The sequence below is a fragment of the Diplotaxodon limnothrissa genome, linkage group LG15 (assembly GCF_057381915.1).
Source record: "Diplotaxodon limnothrissa isolate DT_005_m linkage group LG15, D_limnothrissa_male_GT1.1, whole genome shotgun sequence".
In the NCBI taxonomy this organism is placed as follows: Eukaryota; Metazoa; Chordata; class Actinopteri; order Cichliformes; family Cichlidae; genus Diplotaxodon; species Diplotaxodon limnothrissa.
The window spans coordinates 43,907,047-43,933,601 of NC_140610.1; the positions used below are offsets into that span (position 1 = coordinate 43,907,047).

Below are 26,555 nucleotides of genomic sequence, written 5' to 3' on the forward strand. Positions count from 1 at the left end.
AGCTGTAAGCTAATGATAGTTATATAAGAGCAGATGCATGCTGGTGCAATAAGCTGTAGGTTTTACGCTCAATGGATGCATGATCTGATTAGTCGACTAATCGCAAAAATAATTGGTGACTAGTCGACTATCAAAATAATCGTTTGTGGCAGCCCTAATATATATAACAGGTCATATTCGCTAAACTATCCCACAAAAATAATATCATTTTGGGAATCTGTCAGCTGCAGATTTTTTTCCTGCTTTCTTGTTGTTATGTCACTTGTTATGTCACTCAGGTCATTCTGCTGGGGCAATGCTAAAAGGTTATAGTTGTACTGTGATCTGTTAAGGCCAACCAAAATAAATAAATCCTATTGTCATTGAAGAGAAACATTTACCCTTAAAAGAATTCCTCCCTGAAAAAAAACTGAAAAACGTGATGACCAACACTTTGCCAGATGTAGAAAAGTAAAGCAAAAAAGCCATTACACTATGGCTTTTTAATATTTTACATTGGGTTGAGCAGGTCACTGCAGGGGCCATGGTTTTGCATTTCATTGCCCTGTTTTCTCTCTCTGACTTCCCATTTACTCTACTGTCCTGTCAAAAACTGTCCCCTGTCCCTTTCTTTTCACCACTGCTACAAAATCTCCAGGCATCAGAAGATATAACCCCTGCAGACTTCCTGCTTGAGGCTCTGAGCTGCATGAAGTAGACATGTGATTTTGAGTTTGGTTTTAGCCCGGACAACGTTGGCTATACCCAGGAGCTCTTGCATCTCACCAAAACAACTGGCTCTCCTCCACTGGTGATGTAAACAGACCAGATGAGCGGTATCATTGAGAGTGGAAGGGGATTGGCCTACGTAAGAGGAAGACTGCAGAGCTGTAAGGTTTTTAGGTTGGGTGGTGCAACAGATGAAAAGTCCAAGATAAGCTCATCCTTGGTCCATAAGTCTTGCTTGAGCTTCATCACGTTTTTTTTGGAAACTTAAGTAAGCAAGCCATGATGATGATGCTAAACATATGTTCGCAGTGACAAAGGTTAAAAACAACCTGATATCTGTCTGTGGAGCAACACCTTAACTCAGCTTTCTGTATTCTATCTTTCTACAGCTGTTTCTTAGATTTATAGTGCACATATTATTTATTAATGCACTTTGCTCTACTATCTACTCTCTTAATCGTACCTTTTACTCTTCTTTAACTTAACCCAATTTTTCTTTTCTTTTTTAAAAATCTGTTGCATACATAAGTTGTTTTTCTGGCAGTATAAGACCCTCACTATGTACCTGGAGGACTTTTACTTAATGTTGTTTATTGTAGATTGTATTTTATTCTTTATCCTGCTGCTGTAACACAACAATTTCCCTTGTGGGATCAGTAAAGTAAAGATTAACCCATCTCTCTAAACAGATTAAAATCTATAGTGCAGTATTTATTAAAGTCAGTCAAGTGTATAAGAGTAAGGACCAAAATCCAGTCCATAAAGCACAAATTAAAGCTAGGAGAAAGGCAGTCAAAGTCTCGTGATTTAAAATAGTGAGCAGGAACCAGAAGAATCGAAATCCAAATAAAAATCAACATGTCTGCACTTTTGAAACAATGGCTGGTTGTCTCTTAGGAACCAAATTTCACCTGATTTTAGACTCTAATCAGAAGTAAATTGGTTAGTGTGATTTAGTGAATGGTTGCAAATAAGCTGTATTCAATCTGTTGTAATAGCCTGAGAAGATTAATTGCCATCGTTCAGCCAAGTGTACATGTAAAGACTGGGACTTTTTAGAGGCCACGGCTACCCGACCAGATTTAGCCCAGAAAACCAGGTCCATGGATATTGGGTGCTTCGGGGAAAGAGAGTGCAAAGGAAATGAAAAACAAATGTATCCTTCCCCTCGACTGACAGCATCTGTACAGTTAGATTTAGCTCATGTTCCACTGACCAGTAACCAAGCCTCAGATGTAGCACAACAGAACACACAGCAGGACATGAAAACAGACTCATGCTTCAACCTGTCACGCTGTGCTTTTAGGGCTTACCGAAATGTTTCAGATAAAATTAGTGAAAATTTAAAACCCTCAGGAAAAATTGCAAAGTGAGCACTGGCTGTAATTATGGTGTAGTTTACAAGGCTTGCAACTTTTGGAGACACTATATCCTGAATCAAATCATTTCTTTCAAGCTTTGGTTGTAAAACAGATCTTTGCTCTGTAGAGTTCTCGCTTGTTTTGTTTCCCCATCAAAAACCCTTCAGGCAGTCCAGTTGGTATTCAGAGATTATCCACCACCCAGATTGTATTAGAGGGATTATTTGGGTACTGTGGTATGGTGTTAGGACACAGAGAATGGTGACAAGGATTCTGGTCATAGACTGTAATACTGACCTATATTTTAAAAAGCATGTCAAGCTACCACATGTTGCACTATCTTTACAAAGTTATATCGTGGCTAATGATGTTCCTCTCACCATTTGTCTTACTGTCATACGACAAATGGTTTATAAAATGTAAATTTATATAAATTATAAATTTACATTTTATAAACAGCAGCTGTTAGAAATGTCACATTAACAGAGACTACCAAATTCAGATTACACTATATGACGATAATATGCTAATTAATAAGTTAATTAAACATTTTTGGCTTTCACTGTCGGTCCTATTAGGGAAGCAAAACCATTTTCACTCTCATGTCTTCTCCTTGTTCTCTTTCCCCACCTTAAAGCACAGTTAACCCACCTTGGTTAGTTGTGACTGTATCTGTGGTAACCACCCGTTTTACACCTTATAGACACACACACACATACACATACTAGAAGGAGTATCAGGTTACAATAATGGATTGGATTTATATAGCGCTTTTCAAGGCACCTAAAGCGCTTTACAATCCCACTATTCATTCACTCTCACATTCACACACTGATGCAGGCAAACCACAGTTGTAGCCACAGCTACCCTGGGGCAGACCGACAGAAGCGAGGCTGCCATATCGCGCCATCGGCCCCTCTGGCCAACACCAGTAGGCGGTAGGGTAAAGTGTCTTGCCCAAGGACACAACGACCAGGACAGAGAGAGCAGGGGGATCGAAGCAGCAACCTTCCGGTTAGAGATGAGCTTCCCAATCCCCTGAGCCACGGTCGCCCCACGGGGCCAGGTTACATATCAACAAAGTTACAATGGAAACCAACTGACAATGGAGATACCTACATAAAGCACCAACACAAGACATTACAATAGACAGAGACAGGAATCGAAATCCATGGAAACAAATAACAAAAATGGTAGATGAAGTATAACTTACACAGCTGATGGTTTTTTTTTATTATATTTGTAAATCAGATTTAAGTGGTGATTCTTAGCATTACTTAACGTCATATTAGTTCATTGGTTAACTTAGCTAGCAGAGGAACTCTGTTGGCTGTTATGAGATTGAATTGAGTTAAGCCAATTTTGCAACATAACGGTACTGATCCCTGGTTAAAGGTGACCCCCTGTGAATTTTTGCCTAAGCTCTCAATAACGCTTAGAATCACTAGTGACTTTGGTGGTCTGATCTTGACCTGCGGCGGGACAGATTCCAACTCCACCTTTGAAGTGGAATCATGTTCATGGGCTATGACACCGAGTTGACTAAGAACACAGACTATGAGTTGTAGTCCAACACAGCGGACTTTTAAACAGTTTTATTTAACAGGTTATTTGTGAGACTTGATTCATAATGTATGCAAGTCTAGATTAGACACACTGAAGAAAAAAAACATCAATTTGAAGGTTTTAAAAAGTAGACTAATTGTTTACATAAAAATGTGTTTATATTTTCTTCGTATTAATTATTGCTTCACTGAAGACTGCAAGTTGTAGTGTGTCTTACAATATGCAACGCTAAATCTGTCCAAAAGTAGATACTTCTACATATACAAGGCACAGTTTAGTGTGTTTGTGTGCACACACAACCTGATGCCGTCCTTGTATCTGGAACACAGTAAGTGAGTTTGGCATTGCTAGCCAACCAGGTCACTAATGACCACATGGCCAATTAGCAGAGCCAAACAACAACCGGATTCCCTTCACCTCTGCCTGCAAAACAACAAGCATTCATCCAAATCACTGACGGGAAACTATGAGGAAAATCTGGGCTGAGGGGCCTCAGAAGCAACAGACAAAGATAAATATGTGTTTATATATATATATAAAAAACACCCAGCACGCCCCTGCGGGCGGTTTATCCTTCAAGCTCGGGTCCTCTACCAGAGGCTTGGGAGCTTGAGGGTCCTGCGCAGTATCTTAGCTGTTCCCAGGACTGCGCTCTTCTGGACAGAGATCTCCGATGTTATTCCCGGGATCTGCTGGAGCCACTCGCCTAGCTTGGGAGTCACCGCACCTAGTGCTCCGATTACCACGGGGACCACCGTTACCTTCACCCTCCACATCCTCTCGAGCTCTTCTCTGAGCCCTTGGTATTTCTCCAGCTTCTCGTGTTCCTTCTTCCTGATATTGCTGTCATTCGGAACCGCTACATCGATCACTACGGCCGTCTTCTTCTGTTTGTCTACCACCACTATGTCCGGTTGGTTAGCCACCACCATTTTGTCCGTCTGTATCTGGAAGTCCCACAGGATCTTAGCTCGGTCATTCTCCACCACCCTTGGGGGCATCTCCCATTTTGACCTCGGGACTTCCAGGTTATACTCGGCACAGATGTTCCTGTACACTATGCCGGCCACTTGGTTATGGCGTTCCATGTATGCCTTGCCTGCTAGCATCTTGCACCCTGCTGTTATGTGCTGGATTGTCTCTGGGGCATCTTTACACAGCCTGCACCTGGGGTCTTGCCTGGTGTGATAGACCCCAGCCTCTATGGATCTTGTACTCAGAGCTTGTTCTTGTGCTGCCATGATTAGTGCCTCTGTGCTGTCTTTCAGTCCAGCTTTGTCCAGCCACTGGTAGGATTTCTGGATATCAGCCACCTCCTCTATCTGCCGGTGGTACATACCGTGCAGGGGCCTGTCCTTCCATGATGGTTCCTCGTCTCCCTCCTCTTTCTTGGGTTTCTGCTGCCTGAGGTATTCACTGAGCACTCGGTCAGTTGGGGCCATCTTCCCAATGTATTCTTGGATGTTCGTTGTCTCATCCTGGACTGTGGTGCTGACACTCACCAGTCCCCGGCCCCCTTCCTTCCGCTTAGCGTACAGCCTCAGGGTGCTGGACTTGGGGTGAAACCCTCCATGCATGGTAAGGAGCTTTCTTGTCTTTATGTCAGTGGCTTCTATCTCCTCCTTTGGCCAGCCTATTACCCCAGCAGGGTATCTGATCACGGGCAGGGCGTACGTGTTGATGGCCCGGATCTTGTTCTTACCATTCAGCTGACTCCTCAGGACTTGCCTGACCCTCTGCAGGTACTTGGTGGTTGCAGCCTTTCTAGCGGCCTCTTCATGGTTCCCATTTGCCTGCGGGATCCCCAGGTACTTGTAACTGTCCTCTATGTCTGCAATGTTGCCTTCTGGTAGTTCAATCCCCTCAGTTCTGACTACCTTCCCTCTCTTTGTTACCATCCGACTACACTTCTCCAGTCCGAACGACATTCCAATGTCATTGCTGTATAGCCTGGTAGTGTGGATCAGTGAATCGATGTCTCGTTCACTCTTGGCATACAGCTTGATGTCATCCATGTACAGGAGGTGGCTGACAACTGCTCCGTTCCGTAGTCGGTATCCGTAGCCAGTCTTGTTAATGATCTCACTGAGGGGGTTCAGGCCTATGCAGAACAGCAGTGGGGACAGAGCATCTCCTTGGTAGATCCCGTTAACTAGCAGCTGGTTCATTTGTGCTGCCAGACGCTCGTGGAGTGCAGTCAGCTTCTTTAGCCAATAGGTAAGTCGCACCTTTCTGCAACTCCGTTAGTTGGCTAACCTCCCTCCGTGCTACTTTGATCTTGCCCTCTAGCCTCCTTCTCCATGGAGGGTACTGCCCCTTGTGGCTGTTCAACTTGTAGCCAAGCATCTCACTGATCACTGCTGCCGTATTGTAGATCAGCTTGTTAGTGTCGGTAATCGTGGTTGTAGGTATTGTCCGTAGTGCTGCATTAACATCATCTAGCAGACCTTCTGAGGGTACTTCACGTAATCTTGGTAACCGGCTACGGGGTATCCAGGTTTCAAGCTTATATATATAAGGGGTGCAACGATACACAAAATTCACGGTTCGGTTCGATACTTTGGTGTCACGGTTCGATATTTTTTCGATACAAAAGAATGTTCATGCATTTTTAATTTGTCATTTATTAAAATTATACATATATATTTTAACTCAAAAGCACAGTTTTTAAATTTAACCCTAACCCTTGTGCATGTTTTTTATTTTGACAGCGAATGCGCACCTGCGGACCACTTATGTGCAGCCCTGGTTATTTAGCTCATCATATTGCAGCCACAGAAATTCTTTTGTCCATGAAACCATAAAGCTGCACTTTCTTTTTGCCTTATAGTCTGATTTGTCATAACTTCTCCGTTTTGTGGTAAGCTTTTCTTTGGCTGTCACTTCTTCACCCTGACCTGTCTTATTTGGCTCAGCAGAACTGAAATGCTTTTACACACGCACTCACATAAGCTCAGCGATTCTCTGCGCGATCAACCTCTCACATGTTTAAGCTTGCTGCGGGAGATTTCACTTGTCATGTTTGCATAGTAAGCTAACGATTAATAAGACGATGTCAGAGGAATTGGTGCACAAATTATCATCACTCACAGATCAGTGCTGTCGCTCTCTATACACAGTTCGCACGATTGCAAAGTGAAAGCAAAAAAACAAGCGCAAATTCAAACGCGACTTTAATATGTCACATATTGACAGTGGCTCACCGATGCCAATGACATAATTACCCAGCTACATTTCTGAAAGAATGCAAAAGCATTGACATATATTTTTCCTACAATAGCCCGACGGGCAGGGAAGAGATAGATTTTGGTAGCCCGACTGAAAAAATCTCTAGCCCCGGGACGTCGGGCTAGCGATATTGCGAGCCCTGTATCTGATTGAGGAATCACTCATCTTTGGAAAAGAGAGTTTATTACAGAGAAATGTCTCTTTCCAAAATAAAAGCTATACTATCCGCTTCTTCTGGGCTATATTCTCAGCAGCATATTAAACATATAAAGAGAATCATGTGCTAACAGCTGTCTAAATGACTCAGCTAAAGTTAGTAGCAAGCTTGCTTTTTTTTGTCTGCTTCCACTTGTCTTTGCACTAGGATGATGTCGGCGTAAATGTGCAGTCATATTCGTTGTGTTCCCACTAGTGCTTTCAGGTTAATCTCGTTGAAATGACCTTAATGCCACAACACGGCAAATCTCCGTTAACGAGCTACCGCCGATCGCTCCGTGCATGGGGCTAGACGGCCAACACGTTAACGAGCTAACTGCGCTAACACACTAGTTCACACCAATGTAATTGAGCATTGCATGGCACATCCAACATACTGTTTTACTTTAGTCCATGACTCGCTTACCTTCAGGGTCATATGTCACATGAAAACCAAAATAATTCCAAACGCCAGATCTGAATGAGGTTCAATTTGCCTGTTGCAAGGAGAGCTTAACTTCTGTCTCGCTAGCTTGCCCTGCGCTCTTCCTTCTGACAATGCTGTCTGTGTTGAACGCTCAGTGGATCTGCGCTGGACAGTGCAGCCTAGGCGGAGTAGTCGAACACAGATTCACTGAGCGCTCAACACAGACAGCATCGTCAGAAGGAAAATTGATAAAATAAATTACAAATGTTGTATTGTTCGATACATATGCGTACCGAACCGAAAGCACTGTATCGAACGGTTCAATATCGATACGAATATCGTTGCACCCCTAATATATATATATATATATATATATATATATATATATATATATATATATATATATATATATATATATATATATATATATATATATATATATACACACATAAATAAAAATTCCCCACTTGCCCCTGGGGGCGGTCAATCCTTCAAGCTCAGGTCCTCTACCAGAGGCCTGGGAGCTTGTGGGTCCTGCGCAGTATCTTAGCTGTTCCTAGGACTGCGCTCTTCTGGACAGAGATCTCCGCTGTTGTTCCCGGGATCTGCTGGAGCCACTCTCCTAGCTTGGGAGTCATTGCACCTAGTGCTCCGATTACCACTGGGACCACCGACACCTTCACCCTCCACATCCTCTCGAGCTCTTCTCTGAGCCCTTGGTATTTCTCGAGCTTCTCGTGTTCCTTCTTCCTGATGTTGCTGTCATTCGGAACCGCTGCTTGGGTCTTAATGCCACTATAAGCATACCCTATTATTGTTATCGAAACAGTCTTCTAACAAACAAACAGGTTATGATAATAAGCCTGTGTGTGTGTGTGTGTGTGTGTGTGTGTGTGTGTGTGTGTGTGTGTGTGTGTGTGTGTGTACGCGTTTCAGAAGTGACACCGAGTCCCACTCAATGTGACAAATCCAAAATGCAGAACTAATTTCAACTGACAGGTATGATGGCTCAATTTAGCACTACTGTTGTCATGGTAATGCCATGCATTTGTCTGTGTGTACACCTGAGAGTGTGCATCCGAGAAACAACAGACTGTGAAAACAGGCTGACATCAACACCTAAGGCGACCATTATGCCAACGACTTGGAGATACACTATCTGACGCCCCGACTAACATTATAAAAACATAAATTCCTCATTAAAGTTGGAACAGTCACAGCAACAGGAAGGATAACACAGCTAGATAACAGTATTTTTTATAATGCAGTGACTCAGATACATGTATTTATTTAAAAAAAATTTCTTTGCAATGTTAACAAATGATCCATACAAGTGTAGATTCATCTAACTGCAACAATTAGTCAATTAAATGTAGTCAACTTTAATCACTGAATCTGTAAATAACAGTTTATACTCAGTGATGTGCCTGGTTATAGATAGGATATGTGAGAATTAAAATGTGTTTTAGCTAATCAGACGTGAGGATTTCATGTCATACAAGACAGAAAGTGAAAAACAATTAAAAAGCTTCACTTTGATTCATTAAGGAAATACCAAGCATACTAATCAATAATAAAAATGACGAGTAAGTGCATTGCAAGATAGGATATAATATAGAATATATACTATATATAATGCTTTTAAAATCCATCTGTTCGTTCAAAAAGCTCTTGATGATTTAATATATCTTGTGGCAGCCAAGTATGTTATGTAAGGACAGAGTTATGTCCCAACATGGCTATTCCACATACCCATCTCTAACCCAGGCAATCATATAGTCCCTACAAACTAGACAGCCTAGTACATTCAGCACATTCAGAAGATCTTTGAATTTCTTTGAGATGAGAAGATTCAAGGAACCTCAGAGGGCTCAGTGAAACCCTTCACAAAAAGTCCATTAACAGTGAAGAAAACCTTGGTGCACATCTAACTGTCATATTTTTACTACTACACACAGTGATGTCATTTGAAAAGCCCTCTGGCTCAACTGAGAAATATTACGCTATGGTGTTATGAGAAAGAAGGAAAATTAGCAGGAAAATTAGACAAAATAGTTCAACTGTCTTGTGCTATGCCAACCAGGTTTTCTTTTGCAACCCGGTTTATGCTGGAGTCTATCATAGTTGCTTCAGGCAAAAGAAAAACTGGGGTGCAGTGAACACCAAAATGCTGCCATAAACTCCATCTAAATGTAATGAAATAATAAAAAACTAGAGTCCATAAAGCACTAGGATCACACCTGTCTCAGAGCAAGTTACTTCTCAAATCATGATCAAACTTGGCCTTCATTTTGATGTAAGATGCATATCTGAACCCTTTCGTGTTGAAAGGCAGACATACAAACACCTGCTTTTGTAGGACATGCACACACACAAGGTAAAAACAATTCCAACCTTACTACTGTGGTGAGTAAAAATGGCATGCACTTCTGTAACACATAAACGATAGTAACAAATCAAAACAAACCAACAGATGTCTAAGCATAACATCTAGTTTAATTAATAAAGACATTTGTTGCAGTAGAGAATTTAAAAGCACTGAGAGATGGCCCAGTCCCTTGGCCAGCTGGCTTACCTTGGGAAGGTATGTAGCATTTTGTATCCTGTCCACCATCTCCTGTCCGTCAGGGTGCACGGCCGCCACATGGGACCACATCCTCTCCCAGGTGACACTCTCGATAGGAAAACCAGATCGATTAACGTAGAAAAGAACCCCTCCATCCTTCTCCTCTTCCTCCTCGGGGGATCTCGAGCTGTTCTTTGGGGGAGACAAAGAGGAGGACTCCTGGGTGCTGCAGCGGAGGAGACAGTGCGAGCTGGTGCTCTTGGACCGGCCATGCCTGCTCAGCTTGGCTGTAGAGGTGCCAGTCCGGTTTGGGGAGTTGGGTCCAGTCATTGGCCCCAGGAAGAAGTAGAGGAGGAGGAGGAAAAGTTAGGGCAGGCAATCTTCCTCCAGCTACAAGAGCTTCTTTTTGTTAGTGAGCAGTGCAAAGCACATGTTGATCTTCAAGGTCTAACGTGGTAATGGGGGAAAAAAAGGAAAAAGAAAACGCATTAACTCAACTATGCTTTTTAAAACGACAGTACATGTACATGACTGCCCAGCAAGGATCACTACAAAAAGTGTTTGTATAACACAGTGGGGATTTTTTCAGGTACTTTCCACTGAATTGTTACAAAAAAAAAAATCAACGTTATCCGTATTTAAGAAAAGGGGTGATTGTGATAAAGAAGCCAAAAATGCAGCAACAGTCGACAATAAATGTACCAAAAACAATATATGCATAAATAATAACTTCTGATTCCAGAGTAGCTCAACAGCTGATAAAAAAAACCCTCCGAGCATTAAAAATCAACATTAGCAGTCATATAAACTCATGAGTATGAAATACACAGTATTTCGACACAATATAGCAATCTGCGGAATGAATTGATTAAATCTCACTAAAGTGTAACTTAACAGAGCAAAGGCAACTTAATGTCGACTTAAGTTTTTCTTTTGATTGAATCAGCTGAAATATCCCAACCGTTATCATCCTGACCGTATCGTGTTTTCCAGGAAGGCTTCTATTTCACATAAACAATCGGACTCCCGGTTGAAAAGGCATTAGATCTGAAAATCAGTCACCAAGGCGAGGTGTGTTCCATTCATAACAAAGCGGCGTTGTCCACCACAGGCTTTAAAGTCTTGTTTTGGTTCAAGGCTTTGTAACTTCACCTCTTCTGCTATATGTCAAGCTAGCACAAGCTAACATTTGCTAAGAAGGAATTAGAGCGCGATTCCTTTCAAAATAAAACCAGTACTTTGGTCAATCGTTCATAACAACTGATTACTGCGAATCACCAGAGAACACTCACAACTCCATCATTTGCTTGCCTGTAAGGCTTCTAAAACGTGTTAAAAGTAATTACGCACAGAACCGTAACGAAACAAATCATTTGTCTGTGGATATGTTTTTATTTTGATAGCGCCGTCCAGGAAGTTCCCCTCTACTGTTTTTGCTAGCTTTGCCGCTGTATCTCGGAACACTGCGGGGGCCGTTGCCTCCCACCACCACAATACGGGGAAATTACCTCGTCTCTGCATTTCTCTCTGTCAGCAGCCTGCAAGGAGCCTCGATATCAGCTACCTCCTCAGAAAATCCAATTTCATGGTGATAAAAACGCTTCTTTACCCTCTCATGTGATTAAATCATTGGGGATAAAACGGTCCTACTAGCGGCCACTGTTCTCCTGTATCTGTCCGTTGCTCGTATCCCCTACGGTTGCCACTGCTCAACAGCTTCTCATTGGTCGAGCTAACAAAGAGAGGCGGGTCAGAGAGTATTCGCTACCTTTTTTGGATCGGGTGGTGCCCTCTGATTGGTTAATTTTGATGGACGAAGAGGTCAACAAGTGATAGATCTGCAACAAATTGGATTTTCTTCCACTTGTTATAACTGTTGATTTGGAATATATTGTTTTAGGGGCTGGACGCTTTTTCTTAGTAAGAATGAGTTTAAATACATTGGAAGAAACCTAAGCAAATAGATAGACTACAGTCAAATTATTCTAATGGCATAAATTTATAACCACACACATCCCATAATATAGAGTTATCAGTTTTATTGTGATTTCCAACTGTCAATAATGAATGCATTTTTTTAAATAACAAAAAAAAATATTATTATTATTTTTTACTGATGTTACAATTATATGTGAAACATACTAGAAACAAAGTAGACACGTGAAAACCTCCCACCTAGCATTAGATGTGTGGCACAATAATATACAGGACCTGTTGGGTTTTTTTTAAATAAAAATTGTCATATTATGTGTGATATTTTTGTGGCACTCGACGCAGCAATATGAATAATGGGCTGCTACATTTGCAGTAGTAACGTAACTTGACTTAGAACGCCACCTTATGGACAAATTGTTTGTTACAGCACACAAACAATTTGGCACACCTTAGTCGTTTTCTCTTTTATAAGAATGGCTTCTTGACAACCACCTTCCACTGACAGCACGTCTGATGCCACTTCAGCAAACACCAGATGAATGAACTGAAGGTCTAGATCCATCTCTCTGCACTATTGCTAAGGAGCACTTTTGACAAGACAAGAAAGTGTTGCTTTTTGGAAGCAAAATATACAGAAATCAGAGGTGGCTCAAGACTTCTGCACAGTACTATATGGATGTCGCCTCCCATATAGTACTGACTCCCTAAACATGATGGATTGTAGAATAGTGTAAAATTATTCCACACCTATTTGGCTTGATTTACTCATAAAAAAGACTCCATTTTGACATATAAGGAAAATCATCAGAGGGCCAGTAGCATTACAGTTACATTAAAGATTAAATGGGAAACAGGTCTGTATGAAAGTTCTTTGTGTTTTATATTCCAGCTGGTCAAACATAGACACTTAGAAGACTTGCTGAGAAGACTGGTGGAGTGAGGAAGGAAATGATGTGTGAGGTGTATTCATTTTAATATTTCAACTTTATTGTGGAGAAAATGAAGAAAATATTAAGTCTTCATGAACAAGAGAGAGATTAACATGTGCTTGTGCAACATTTTTAAGTTACAGTGAACATGTTGAGCAAAACAATCAACCAACTTATGAAAAAACTCATTGGAGACTCCATTTCCAGGAGAAAATGCTCACTTAGGCTATGTTCAAACTGCAGGTCTTAATGCTCAATACCGATTTTTTGATCAAATCTGATTTTTTTTTTGTCTGCTTGTTCACACTACAAATAAAATGTGACAGCAAACGCGCTCTAGTGTGAACCCTCAAAGCGGCCCACATGCGCATACGAAAGTGACCCAGGTCGGATTTGAAAATATCAGATTTGTGCTGTTCAAACTGTCATACCATGATCGTATATGGGTTGCATAGGGTCAAAAAAGTCGCATTTGATGCACTTTCGCCTGCAATGTGAACGTAGCCTTAGATTCATGTGATGGAGCTGTACAAAAAGCTTAAATTTAAAGGATCGATATCAAACCTATGGCCCAGAGGTCAGTTCTGGCTTTGCAAACTCTTAAATTTCCAAAGAAGCCTTTACCTAATCCATTTTTTTTCCCAGAATCTATTACGATTACTTGTACGTCATGAAATAATAACGTGATTCAGAGAAGACTGGTTCAGCGTTCAAATACAGTTTCCTTACATACGGGAAATAGCTCATAGTTTATGAGGCAAAGGGCTGAGAGTAAAACCCACAGCTGGAGTCAGATCTAATTCATCCTCTGAAACTCCAGGTGCAGGGGTGAAACGAAAATGCTGAAGGAGAGTGGTGAAGAAGAGGAAGAGCTCCATCCTGGCCAGACTCTCTCCGAGGCAAATCCTGCGACCTGTAAGAGACAATTGAAGAATAACTTCAGCTGTCCTGTCAGCAGATGTAACCTAAACAGAGATGGCTGAGCTCACAAACCTGCAGAAAATGGAATGAAAGCATCTCGCTTAGCAAACTTTTTCTCGTTGTCCAGGAAGTGAGCAGGATAAAAGCTGTGTGGTCTCTCCCACTCCTTGGGATCATGCAGGACAGATGTCAAGAGAGGAAACACCGTGGTTCCCTGCACAAATTACAATACACAGGCTGCTAAAACCTTTCCCCACCTTGTATTTACATGTATTTTATCTGCATTTATGTTTTCCTACCTGCACTACCAAACCATCACCCTTTACACATAATTATCATAAAGAAACAATCCACAATGCAGTTATATTTTGTTGCACTTGATGGCTTAGTGCAGGCCAGGTTTTTTAAAAGCGGTAGGTGTGTTATGCAGTCTTACCTTCTTGATAGAGTGACCCTGAAAAATGATGTCTTCGGTGGTTTTGTGAGGAATTCCAGTGGGAACAATGCTGCTCAGTCTCTGTATCTCATGGATGACGGCGTCAGTGAAGGGCAGGCTTTTCCTGTCTGCAACCTGCACCTGTCGATCTCCTATGACTCTCGTCAGCTCCTCCTGGACCTCATCTGGTGTATAAAAGTAACAATAATTAAATTTCATCCCTATTAGAATCACTCAAACACTCCATTTTACAGTGTTTTCACAGAAATCTATGCAATCTTGTAAAAAAAAATTAAGTGCACGCCAGTTGAAGTAATAGTTCTTTTTAAATTATTTTATCAGTCTCTCACATTGGTGTAGAGAAATTTTGGCCCACTCTTCTTTACAGTGCTGCTTTAGTTCATTGAGGTTTGCAGACATTCAGTCAGGCATGGCTCTGTTAATGTCTTGTCACAGCATTTCATTTGAGTTTATGTCTGGACTTCGACTGGGCCATTGCAGCACCTTGATTGTTATCTTTTTCAGCCATTCTTTTGGAGAGCCCAGTTTAGGCCAATCTGGGACAGATCCTCTGACATTTGCTATAAAATACTTATGATCATTACAGAGTTACCCAAGGTACCCAAGTCCTGTGACTGGAAAAATCAACTGCAAATCATCACTCCTTTAGCACTGTGTGTGAGTTTGTCTGAGGTGTTTGTGCTGACATACTGTGTTGGATTTGTGCTTGATGTGGTACTTTTGCATTATGATAAAACATTTCTAGTTTTGTCTTGTCAGTCAACAGGATGTTGTCTCAGAAGTCTATGCTTTCTTTTGGCAACTATTTTAAACAAGCCGTACCTGTTCTGTCTTTTTTTAATTGTAGAACTGCAGAATTGTACTAGAATAAACTGGTTTTTAATTTGGGGTGCATTTACTGGAACTTCCACTCCAGGGAAGAATGAAGCCCTCAGGTGTGTGTTAGTCCACACCTGAAGGCTTCAGTCTAACAAACTATAAAAAATCTGTCTTCATTCAGTTGCTCACACTTGCTAAAGATCAACTAATCGTGTTTTTGATTAGCACCTTATTGATTGGCTGCTACTCCTAAATCCCATGAAGGGAATAATTTGTGTTTCACAGGACTAAAAATAGAGTACTTTGAAAACGTGATTTTTCACACGGCTATAAATGAAGGTGACATTATTTATTTGATTTTGTTTTTGTGACAGTGATTTGATTTCATTAGCACATTGAAGTTAAATTTTTAGGCTCCTCACCCTGAATCTTTGGATATTTGGCCATAAGCAGAAGTCCCCATCTCAGTGTAGTTGATGTTGTCTCAGTTCATTACTGTCATCAAAAGGTTATCATCATGGAAATGACTGTTGGTAATCCCAGATTCCTTCAGACATGCAACAATAAAATGCCAGTAAATCTAATTCCCTTAAAACTGACAAAATGTGTACTTTGTTCTTACTAGGACACAGCATATTTGTTTAGTTAAGCAGGAATGTGCACAGCTTCACCCTGAGCTTCAGTTAATAATTTCAGACTACAAACTTGACAAGTGACAGAGATGCCAACCTCCAGAGTTTGCTTGCGGAGCAGAAAGGCATCCACAAAGCCTCTGCACATCTGTGGGTTCAGAGTCTCTTTTAAATGACTGAAGATGCCAAGGTTTTGTTTGCTACTGGTAGCAGACATTTCGAGCAGTTCCTTCCTGGCACCAATCCAACTCAACAGCGCTGGACACATGTTGTACATCTGTCAAAAATTATATAACCACCAGTAACTAGAATAATATTTTGTTATTTGCAACAACTGATGCTTTATGTGCTTATGAAAGTAACTATAGAAATGACCTGTACTGAAGGAGAACCCAAAAGTTTAGCACCTCTGCTCATTCGATCTACCAGAGATGTAAACTCTGGATCATTATATTCAAATCTGCTTCCATAGACAATGGAGCAGATAATATTAGAGACTGCATATGATAATCTTTGGTTTGTATCAAAAGCTTCTCCTGTGACAAGACAAGTGAAAGGAGTGAAAAACAAATAACAGTCAAATTAATCTTCATCAACCTTCATTAATTTTTTTTAACATAAACAAATCTTACCTTTGAATTTCTTAAAAACCTCAATGAGGTATTGACATTCTTCAATTATTTTGTCCTCACATGCTCTCTTGCCCATCCCAAAGTCTCTCAGGTTAGTCAGTGCAAAGCGCCTCATTTCCTTCCATGAATCACCGTTGGACCACACAACCCCTGTAATGAAGTGTGTATAGAGTTTAAATAACAATAATTTAAGACACATAATGTGGTTATGCCCATTTTTTATTTTATTTATTTATTTATTTATTTATTTATTTTTACCATTTCCATGGTTCATTTGATGCACAATTAGAATTGGATCTCTGTCTCCAAACACTTCATCATAGTCAACAAGTGCCTCCTTCACTGTCTTGTATCCTGCCAGCACCACCACTTTTTGGGGTCCAAGATAGACAGTAAAGACTGATCCATATTTCTTGGACAGCTAAGAAGGGCAGAATATGTTGATATTTTGACACACATTAGAGAGACCCTGGAAGTTGTAAGAGCTGCATGGAAAGCTGAATTTATAAGTCAGCCTAAAAGAAAAGCAGCCCAATAGCTTTACCTCACCTCCAATAATGTTTTGTAGGGTCTTTTCAGGTTCATCTGAAGCAAGTTCCCAAACAAGGGAAGTGGTCTGGGTCCTGGGGGATCCTGGGTACTAAAGCTAGCAGAGGAGATTAAATAGATGAGCAGGAGGACCGTCAGAGCCCCCAACAAGAAGGTAGAACTGAAGGCCTGAAGAAAAACATTTAATATCCCCATGGTTTTCAAGTAAAATATACACTCTGTTACTTGCACTGAAAACTCAGTGACTGTGAAAGACACTGCACAGGGATAAACAGTGCAAACAGTGTTCTGTGGTTATGAATGAGTAAATGATTAATGTTGCAGTTAGTACTTTGGTCTGTGTCAATATTATATTTTCAGAATGAAAAAAAATAAATAAATAAAACACGTATAAATGTGTGTACCTGATATCAACACAGTTATTTGTGTAAACACTTTAAAGTGCAGCATTTTTTTTACTATATTTTAACATTATTTGAAACTGAAGCTCATTTTTTTGTATTGACTTTTAGAGTTGAATATATGATAAATGTAAAGAGCATTTATATTTTATGCTTTTCTATAAGACTTCCAAACCGGAAGTATGTCATAAATCAGAAAGTACGGTAAATAACTTTTTATCCAACCTAGCTGAGTGTAGGATAAAACGGGTAACCAAGCAGTTTTGGCCAAAGTGACTGGGTAGCAAAGCAGGTTTCCTAACAACAAGGGCAGCAGGTAAATAAAGTGGCAATATCTAAGAGAAGCAATAAGGTTGGAGAAACCTGCATTCAGCTAAGACTGAAGAAGTCACTTGGATGAAATGCTTCTCCCGCTGAAAAAACTACGTCAAGATGAACTGAATACACTTTAATTATGGGTGACTTAGACAGCTACAAGTGATGGTCATTAGTTTTTCTTATCACTAAATGAAAAAGTGAAGCGGACAGATAGAAAATGGCCCAAAGAGTCTGGTAACCATCAATTAGCCCCCCAAAATTATGAAAAAACAATTCATCTATACAAATAAACATTGATATATATTTCAGTTCCTTTCAGACATTCTTCTTCTCTCTAAAGAGGTCACATGGAAGACCAACAATGTAACAATAATGTGTTGTCAACCCATCTGTAAACTTCTCCAACCACCAGGGGGCGTGGCATGGCGGTACTTACTAAGAAAACTGAGGGTGTCTTCTTTCTTGAGGGGCAGTAATGAGCACGACATGCACTGATGCAGCATTTGATCTTTATTGTGGAGGAAAATGTTTAACATCTTACATCTTTATGAGCAAGCGAGAGAGCGATACATGGCAGGTGTAGCATTTTTAAGTAATCAAAACATTCTGCCTTTATTGTCAGTGAAAACTTTGAAGCCAACAGGCAATCTTTACCTACATGAGATGGGGCTAATAAAATCACCTTGAAACTAAAGGAACAATTGAACTAAACATTTTGTAAATCATGTCAGTGAGCCTGAAATTGTTGCCATGATGCCAGGTCTCTCTTGGAAATTAGATTTTTAATCTCAATGAGATTTTTTTTACCTGGATAAATAAAGGACTAATAATAATTAAGGACACAAGAAAATATTCTGCTAAAAATTGACTGGAGCCGTTTCACAGGACAACAAAAGCTTATAAAGACCATCTCTTCCTCACATTTGGGAAACAGCACATAATTTGTGAATCGAAGGGCTGAGAGTAATGCTCACAATTGGAGTCAGATCTAATTCATCCTCTGAAACTCCAGGTGCAGGAGTGAAACGAAAACGCTGCAGGAGGGTGGTGAAGAAGAGGAAGAGCTCCATCCTGGCCAGACTCTCTCCGAGGCAAATCCTGCGACCTGCAAGAGATGAATAATAATCAATTGTCCTGTGAAGAGATGTACCTCAGTGGTAATGGCTGAGCTCACAAACCTGCAGAAAATGGAATGAAGGCATCTCGCTTGACAAACTTTTTCTCTTTGTCCAAGAAATGAGCAGGATAAAAGCTGTGAGGCCTCTCCCACTCACTTGGATCATGCAGGACAGATGTCAAGAGAGGAAACACTGTGGTTCCCTGCAGATAACAGCTGATTTCAGAGATGCACAAAGTACAAAACGTACTAAGACAACACATAAAAACAGTACATACTTTTGATTTGGATTCAGTTTCAAACTTTCCCGTATTCCTGTGATTGCCCGTCCAAGATGGCATCAAGCTTCTGTTTTGTGCACTCAGTAAACTGATAACAACTGTTCCCACTCATGCTTACTCTTTGTGTCTGCACTTAGGTTTTTTATAGCTTTAGAACTTTGGCACCTCAACTCAAAGTTAATGCAGGACGATCCAGGATGTAGTTACATTATCTCAAAACATGGCTTGATGCCGAGCAGATTCGAATAGATAACAATTAGTCTAACCTTCTCAATAAAGTGACCCTGAAAAGTGATGTCTCGGGTGGTTTTGTGAGGAAGTGCAGTGGGGGCGATGCTGCTCAGTCTCTGTATCTCATGGATGACGGCGTCAGTGAAGGGAAGGTTTTTCCTGTCAGCAACCTGCACCTGTCGATCTCCTATGACCCTCCTCAGCTCTTCCTGGACCTCATCTAGAGTATAAAAGTAACAGTAATTGAATTTCATCCCTATTAGAATCCTCTGGAGTCTAAACGAGAACAGTGGACACATTACACTTGTGTTACACTGACAATAACACTCCAGTATATTTGATAAATGTATGCTTATTGTGATATTGCTCTTGTGACATGTGTCATGTGATTTCCAGTAAAAGAGTGTATTCAAGTTGTGGATTATTTGAGCTCCTCACCCTGTATCTTCGGATATTTGGCCATTAGCAGAAGTCCCCATCTCAGTGTAGTTGATGTTGTCTCAGTGCCGGCAGCAAACAGATTCATGACTGTTATCAGAAGATTATCATCATGGAAGTGACTGTTGGTAATCCCAGATTCCTGCACATAGACATTTAACAGCAAAGTCACTAAAATCATTCTAATCCCAAAGTTGGATGGGGGTTGCACAGTAGAAAAAGAAGTGTCAAGGCACCGAACAGTAACGAGGATGTAACATACACCAGAAGAATTACAAATGATCAATAGTGTTCGCATACATCTGCTGGGTGATAAAGGTATTAGGATGCAACACAGCTGTTTTGTCTTAACCATAGCTGAGCAGGATAAGGCACAGTTTCACCATCAGCTTAAGTTATTTATTCCTGAACACAAAGTTAAAAGATAATAGAAAGTCCAACCTCAAGATTTTCTTTGCGGACCAGAAAGGCGTCTACAAAGCCTCTGCACATCTGTGGGTTCAGAGTCTCTTTTAAACGATGGAAGAAGGCACGGTTTTGCATTTTATTGGCAGCAGCCAGTTTGAACCCTTCGTTCCTATCAGCAGTCCACTTCAGGATTGATGGAAACATTTCATACATCTGTGAATCATCAAATATACATCTGTACATAAAATACCATTTTTCATTTACAAAGGTTATTGAGTTGTACCTTGAAAAAATCTGTAACTCCATAAGTGTCACAAAGTAGGAATCAATACCTGTATTGAGGGACTTCCACGGAGTCTGACAAATCTGTTTGTTCGATCTACCAACGATGTAAACTCTGGATCATTATATTCAAATCTGCTGCCATAGACGATGGAGCAGATAATATTAGAGACTGCACAGTTAATTGATTGGGTTGTATCAAACGCTTCTCCTGTAGCAAAACAAACACATACAGTCAGTATAAGTAATTGGACCATTAATTCAATTCAGTTCAAACAAATGTGATAATTTTTTACCTTTAAATTTCTTAAATACTTCAATGAGATGTTGACATTCCTCAATTATTTTGTCCTCACATGCTCTCTTGCCCATTCCAAAGTCTCTCAGTTTAGTCAATGCAAAGCATCTCATTTCTCTCCATGAGTCACCATTGGACCACAGAACTCCTGAGAGTGGTCATATTTTAGTTTGACAGTACCAAAATAGAAAAAAAGCTAAAAGATTTTAAGAAAAAATATTATTCCTTTACCATGCTCTTTGGTTAATTCATGCGCAAGTTTCGTTGGGCTTCTGTCTCCAAACACATCATCATAGTCTACAAGTGCCTGCTTCACTGTCTTGTATCCTGCTAGGACCACCACCTTTTTAGGTCCCAGATAGACCGTGAAGACTGATCCATATTTCTTGGACAGCTAAGAAGGGCAGAATATGTTGATATTTTGACACACATTAGAGAGACCCTGGAAGTTGTAAGAGCTGCATGGAAAGCTGAATTTATAAGTCAGCCTAAAAGAAAAGCAGCCCAATAGCTTTACCTCACCTCCAATAATGTTTTGTAGGGTCTTTTCAGGTTCATCTGAAGCAAGTTCCCAAACAAGGGAAGTGGTCTGGGTCCTGGGGGATCCTGGGTACTAAAGCTAGCAGAGGAGATTAAATAGATGAGCAGGAGGACCGTCAGAGCCCCCAACAAGAAGGTAGAACTGAAGGCCTGAAGAAAAACATTTAATATCCCCATGGTTTTCAAGTAAAATATACACTCTGTTACTTGCACTGAAAACTCAGTGACTGTGAAAGACACTGCACAGGGATAAACAGTGCAAACAGTGTTCTGTGGTTATGAATGAGTAAATGATTAATGTTGCAGTTAGTACTTTGGTCTGTGTCAATATTATATTTTCAGAATGAAAAAAAATAAATAAATAAAACACGTATAAATGTGTGTACCTGATATCAACACAGTTATTTGTGTAAACACTTTAAAGTGCAGCATTTTTTTTACTATATTTTAACATTATTTGAAACTGAAGCTCATTTTTTTGTATTGACTTTTAGAGTTGAATATATGATAAATGTAAAGAGCATTTATATTTTATGCTTTTCTATAAGACTTCCAAACCGGAAGTATGTCATAAATCAGAAAGTACGGTAAATAACTTTTTATCCAACCTAGCTGAGTGTAGGATAAAACGGGTAACCAAGCAGTTTTGGCCAAAGTGACTGGGTAGCAAAGCAGGTTTCCTAACAACAAGGGCAGCAGGTAAATAAAGTGGCAATATCTAAGAGAAGCAATAAGGTTGGAGAAACCTGCATTCAGCTAAGACTGAAGAAGTCACTTGGATGAAATGCTTCTCCCGCTGAAAAAACTACGTCAAGATGAACTGAATACACTTTAATTATGGGTGACTTAGACAGCTACAAGTGATGGTCATTAGTTTTTCTTATCACTAAATGAAAAAGTGAAGCGGACAGATAGAAAATGGCCCAAAGAGTCTGGTAACCATCAATTAGCCCCCCAAAATTATGAAAAAACAATTCATCTATACAAATAAACATTGATATATATTTCAGTTCCTTTCAGACATTCTTCTTCTCTCTAAAGAGGTCACATGGAAGACCAACAATGTAACAATAATGTGTTGTCAACCCATCTGTAAACTTCTCCAACCACCAGGGGGCGTGGCATGGCGGTACTTACTAAGAAAACTGAGGGTGTCTTCTTTCTTGAGGGGCAGTAATGAGCACGACATGCACTGATGCAGCATTTGATCTTTATTGTGGAGGAAAATGTTTAACATCTTACATCTTTATGAGCAAGCGAGAGAGCGATACATGGCAGGTGTAGCATTTTTAAGTAATCAAAACATTCTGCCTTTATTGTCAGTGAAAACTTTGAAGCCAACAGGCAATCTTTACCTACATGAGATGGGGCTAATAAAATCACCTTGAAACTAAAGGAACAATTGAACTAAACATTTTGTAAATCATGTCAGTGAGCCTGAAATTGTTGCCATGATGCCAGGTCTCTCTTGGAAATTAGATTTTTAATCTCAATGAGATTTTTTTTACCTGGATAAATAAAGGACTAATAATAATTAAGGACACAAGAAAATATTCTGCTAAAAATTGACTGGAGCCGTTTCACAGGACAACAAAAGCTTATAAAGACCATCTCTTCCTCACATTTGGGAAACAGCACATAATTTGTGAATCGAAGGGCTGAGAGTAATGCTCACAATTGGAGTCAGATCTAATTCATCCTCTGAAACTCCAGGTGCAGGAGTGAAACGAAAACGCTGCAGGAGGGTGGTGAAGAAGAGGAAGAGCTCCATCCTGGCCAGACTCTCTCCGAGGCAAATCCTGCGACCTGCAAGAGATGAATAATAATCAATTGTCCTGTGAAGAGATGTACCTCAGTGGTAATGGCTGAGCTCACAAACCTGCAGAAAATGGAATGAAGGCATCTCGCTTGACAAACTTTTTCTCTTTGTCCAAGAAATGAGCAGGATAAAAGCTGTGAGGCCTCTCCCACTCACTTGGATCATGCAGGACAGATGTCAAGAGAGGAAACACTGTGGTTCCCTGCAGATAACAGCTGATTTCAGAGATGCACAAAGTACAAAACGTACTAAGACAACACATAAAAACAGTACATACTTTTGATTTGGATTCAGTTTCAAACTTTCCCGTATTCCTGTGATTGCCCGTCCAAGATGGCATCAAGCTTCTGTTTTGTGCACTCAGTAAACTGATAACAACTGTTCCCACTCATGCTTACTCTTTGTGTCTGCACTTAGGTTTTTTATAGCTTTAGAACTTTGGCACCTCAACTCAAAGTTAATGCAGGACGATCCAGGATGTAGTTACATTATCTCAAAACATGGCTTGATGCCGAGCAGATTCGAATAGATAACAATTAGTCTAACCTTCTCAATAAAGTGACCCTGAAAAGTGATGTCTCGGGTGGTTTTGTGAGGAAGTGCAGTGGGGGCGATGCTGCTCAGTCTCTGTATCTCATGGATGACGGCGTCAGTGAAGGGAAGGTTTTTCCTGTCAGCAACCTGCACCTGTCGATCTCCTATGACCCTCCTCAGCTCTTCCTGGACCTCATCTAGAGTATAAAAGTAACAGTAATTGAATTTCATCCCTATTAGAATCCTCTGGAGTCTAAACGAGAACAGTGGACACATTACACTTGTGTTACACTGACAATAACACTCCAGTATATTTGATAAATGTATGCTTATTGTGATATTGCTCTTGTGACATGTGTCATGTGATTTCCAGTAAAAGAGTGTATTCAAGTTGTGGATTATTTGAGCTCCTCACCCTGTATCTTCGGATATTTGGCCATTAGCAGAAGTCCCCATCTCAGTGTAGTTGATGTTGTCTCAGTGCCGGCAGCAAACAGATTCATGACTGTTATCAGAAGATTATCATCATGGAAGTGACTGTTGGTAATCCCAGATTCCTGCACATAGACATTTAACAGCAAAGTCACTAAAATCATTCTAATCCCAAAGTTGGATGGGGGTTGCACAGTAGAAAAAGAAGTGTCAAGGCACCGAACAGTAACGAGGATGTAACATACACCAGAAGAATTACAAATGATCAATAGTGTTCGCATACATCTGCTGGGTGATAAAGGTATTAGGATGCAACACAGCTGTTTTGTCTTAACCATAGCTGAGCAGGATAAGGCACAGTTTCACCATCAGCTTAAGTTATTTATTCCTGAACACAAAGTTAAAAGATAATAGAAAGTCCAACCTCAAGATTTTCTTTGCGGACCAGAAAGGCGTCTACAAAGCCTCTGCACATCTGTGGGTTCAGAGTCTCTTTTAAACGATGGAAGAAGGCACGGTTTTGCATTTTATTGGCAGCAGCCAGTTTGAACCTTTCGTTCCTATCAGCAGTCCACTTCAGGATTGATGGAAACATTTCATACATCTGTGAATCATCAAATATACATCTGTACATAAAATACCATTTTTCATTTACAAAGGTTATTGAGTTGTACCTTGAAAAAATCTGTAACTCCATAAGTGTCACAAAGTAGGAATCAATACCTGTATTGAGGGACTTCCACTGAGTCTGACAAATCTGTTTGTTCGATCTACCAACGATGTAAACTCTGGATCATTATATTCAAATCTGCTGCCATAGACGATGGAGCAGATAATATTAGAGACTGCACAGTTAATTGATTGGGTTGTATCAAACGCTTCTCCTGTAGCAAAACAAACACATACAGTCAGTATAAGTAATTGGACCATTAATTCAATTCAGTTCAAACAAATGTGATAATTTTTTACCTTTAAATTTCTTAAATACTTCAATGAGATGTTGACATTCCTCAATTATTTTGTCCTCACATGCTCTCTTGCCCATTCCAAAGTCTCTCAGTTTAGTCAATGCAAAGCATCTCATTTCTCTCCATGAGTCACCATTGGACCACAGAACTCCTGAGAGTGGTCATATTTTAGTTTGACAGTACCAAAATAGAAAAAAAGCTAAAAGATTTTAAGAAAAAATATTATTCCTTTACCATGCTCTTTGGTTAATTCATGCGCAAGTTTCGTTGGGCTTCTGTCTCCAAACACATCATCATAGTCTACAAGTGCCTGCTTCACTGTCTTGTATCCTGCTAGGACCACCACCTTTTTAGGTCCCAGATAGACCGTGAAGACTGATCCATATTTCTTGGATAACTAAGAACAGAATATTTTCATATTTTCACACACATCAAAGAAACCAAAGCTAAAAAGCTGCCTGGAGAACTGTATCTGCAGCATAGTTCAATTACTTTCTCACCTCCAGCAATGTTTTGTAAGGTCCTTTCAGGTCCAGTTGCAGCAGGTTCCCCAGCACAGGTAGTGGTCTGGGTCCTGGAGGACCCTTTTGTTTTTTTTGAGAATTGAAGCTTGGAGTGACGATGAAATAGACAAGGAGGATGACTGTCAGTGCCCCTAACAAGAAGGCAGAACTGAACGATTGGAGAAAGACATCTAATATCCCCATGGCTGTGAAACGAATTCTCTGCTATGAGTTCTTTGTACTGAGAGCCCAGAGACTTAGTGCTTTTTGCGTTGTCTGCAGTCCTGTACTGTGCAGCATATAATACAAGGTGTGACAGTAACAGAGCAAAGGTCCTCTATGAAAGAAATAGTAAATCATTAACGTTGCAGTTGATACTTTGGTCTGTAAAATAAATGGAAAAACATTAACAAACCAACAAAATAAATTAAACACAGAATAAAAATATCTACTTGGATGTTAGAATAATTTTTGACAGAAGTGAGTATATCTGTTAAAAACGTAATAATAGTTTTCATTTTTGGTAGATTTTAGCATTAAAATTCAGGGTTGCCATGGCCGTTTTATCTATCTATCTATCTATCTATCTATCTATCTATCTATCTGGCAAGACTGCAAACATGACAGATGTATATATATATATATATATATATATATATATATATATATATATATATATATATATATATATATATGTACAAGACAACGAAGCTCCTGACCATGCATGAAGGGTTTCACTCCAAGTCCAGCACCCGGAGGCTGTATGCTAAGTGGAACGAAAGAGGCCGGGACTGGTGAGTGTCATCACCACAGTCCAGGATCAGACATGAACATCCACTAACACATCAGGTAGAAGGCCCCAACCCAAGAAAGAGGAGGAAGAGGAGGAACCATCATGGAAGGACAGGCCCCTGCATGGTGTGTACCACCAGCAGATAGAGGAAGTGGCTGACATCCAGAAATCCTACCAGTGGCTGGACAAAGCTGGACTGAAAGACAGCACAGAGGCACTAATCATGGCAGCACAGGAACAAGCTCTGAGCACAAGATCCATAGAGGC

At 40.3% G+C, this 26,555-nt stretch overlaps 3 protein-coding genes and 1 pseudogene across 4 annotated transcripts in view; all 4 read right to left on the bottom strand.

Annotated features, from left to right (window-relative positions):
- Window positions 1-11,699, bottom strand: part of LOC146618087 (tubulinyl-Tyr carboxypeptidase 2-like) — a 34,660-nt gene extending 22,961 nt beyond the window's left edge. The window contains exons 1-2 of one of the 2 annotated variants that reach the window (XM_085372433.1): window positions 11,560-11,699; window positions 10,061-10,498 (exon numbers count right to left, since the gene is read on the bottom strand). In XM_085372433.1, the coding sequence (XP_085228559.1) occupies window positions 10,061-10,381 (321 nt within the window). In that variant the 5' untranslated portion in view covers window positions 10,382-10,498; window positions 11,560-11,699. Of the gene's footprint in view, window positions 1-10,060; window positions 10,499-11,113; window positions 11,172-11,559 lie in introns of those variants that run through there. The other variant, XM_085372434.1, reaches the window with a different exon arrangement.
- A 1,286-nt stretch (window positions 11,700-12,985) lies between these two features.
- Window positions 12,986-17,177, bottom strand: LOC146618089 (cytochrome P450 2K1-like; annotated as a pseudogene).
- A 967-nt stretch (window positions 17,178-18,144) lies between these two features.
- LOC146618090 (cytochrome P450 2K1-like) lies at window positions 18,145-21,473 on the bottom strand. Its single transcript, XM_085372324.1, has 9 exons — window positions 21,222-21,473; window positions 20,931-21,093; window positions 20,698-20,847; window positions 20,452-20,612; window positions 20,153-20,332; window positions 19,712-19,853; window positions 19,309-19,493; window positions 18,823-18,964; window positions 18,145-18,749 (listed from the first exon to the last, which is right to left on the bottom strand). The coding sequence occupies exons 1-9, from the start codon at window positions 21,414-21,416 to the stop codon at window positions 18,562-18,564; spliced, it is 1,506 nt and encodes a 501-aa protein (XP_085228450.1). The 5' UTR covers window positions 21,417-21,473; the 3' UTR covers window positions 18,145-18,561.
- A 967-nt stretch (window positions 21,474-22,440) lies between these two features.
- Window positions 22,441-25,794, bottom strand: LOC146618091 (cytochrome P450 2K1-like). Its single transcript, XM_085372322.1, has 9 exons — window positions 25,493-25,794; window positions 25,227-25,389; window positions 24,994-25,143; window positions 24,748-24,908; window positions 24,449-24,628; window positions 24,008-24,149; window positions 23,605-23,789; window positions 23,119-23,260; window positions 22,441-23,045 (listed from the first exon to the last, which is right to left on the bottom strand). The coding sequence occupies exons 1-9, from the start codon at window positions 25,697-25,699 to the stop codon at window positions 22,858-22,860; spliced, it is 1,518 nt and encodes a 505-aa protein (XP_085228448.1). The 5' UTR covers window positions 25,700-25,794; the 3' UTR covers window positions 22,441-22,857.
- Between the last annotated feature and the right edge of the window lie 761 nt (window positions 25,795-26,555).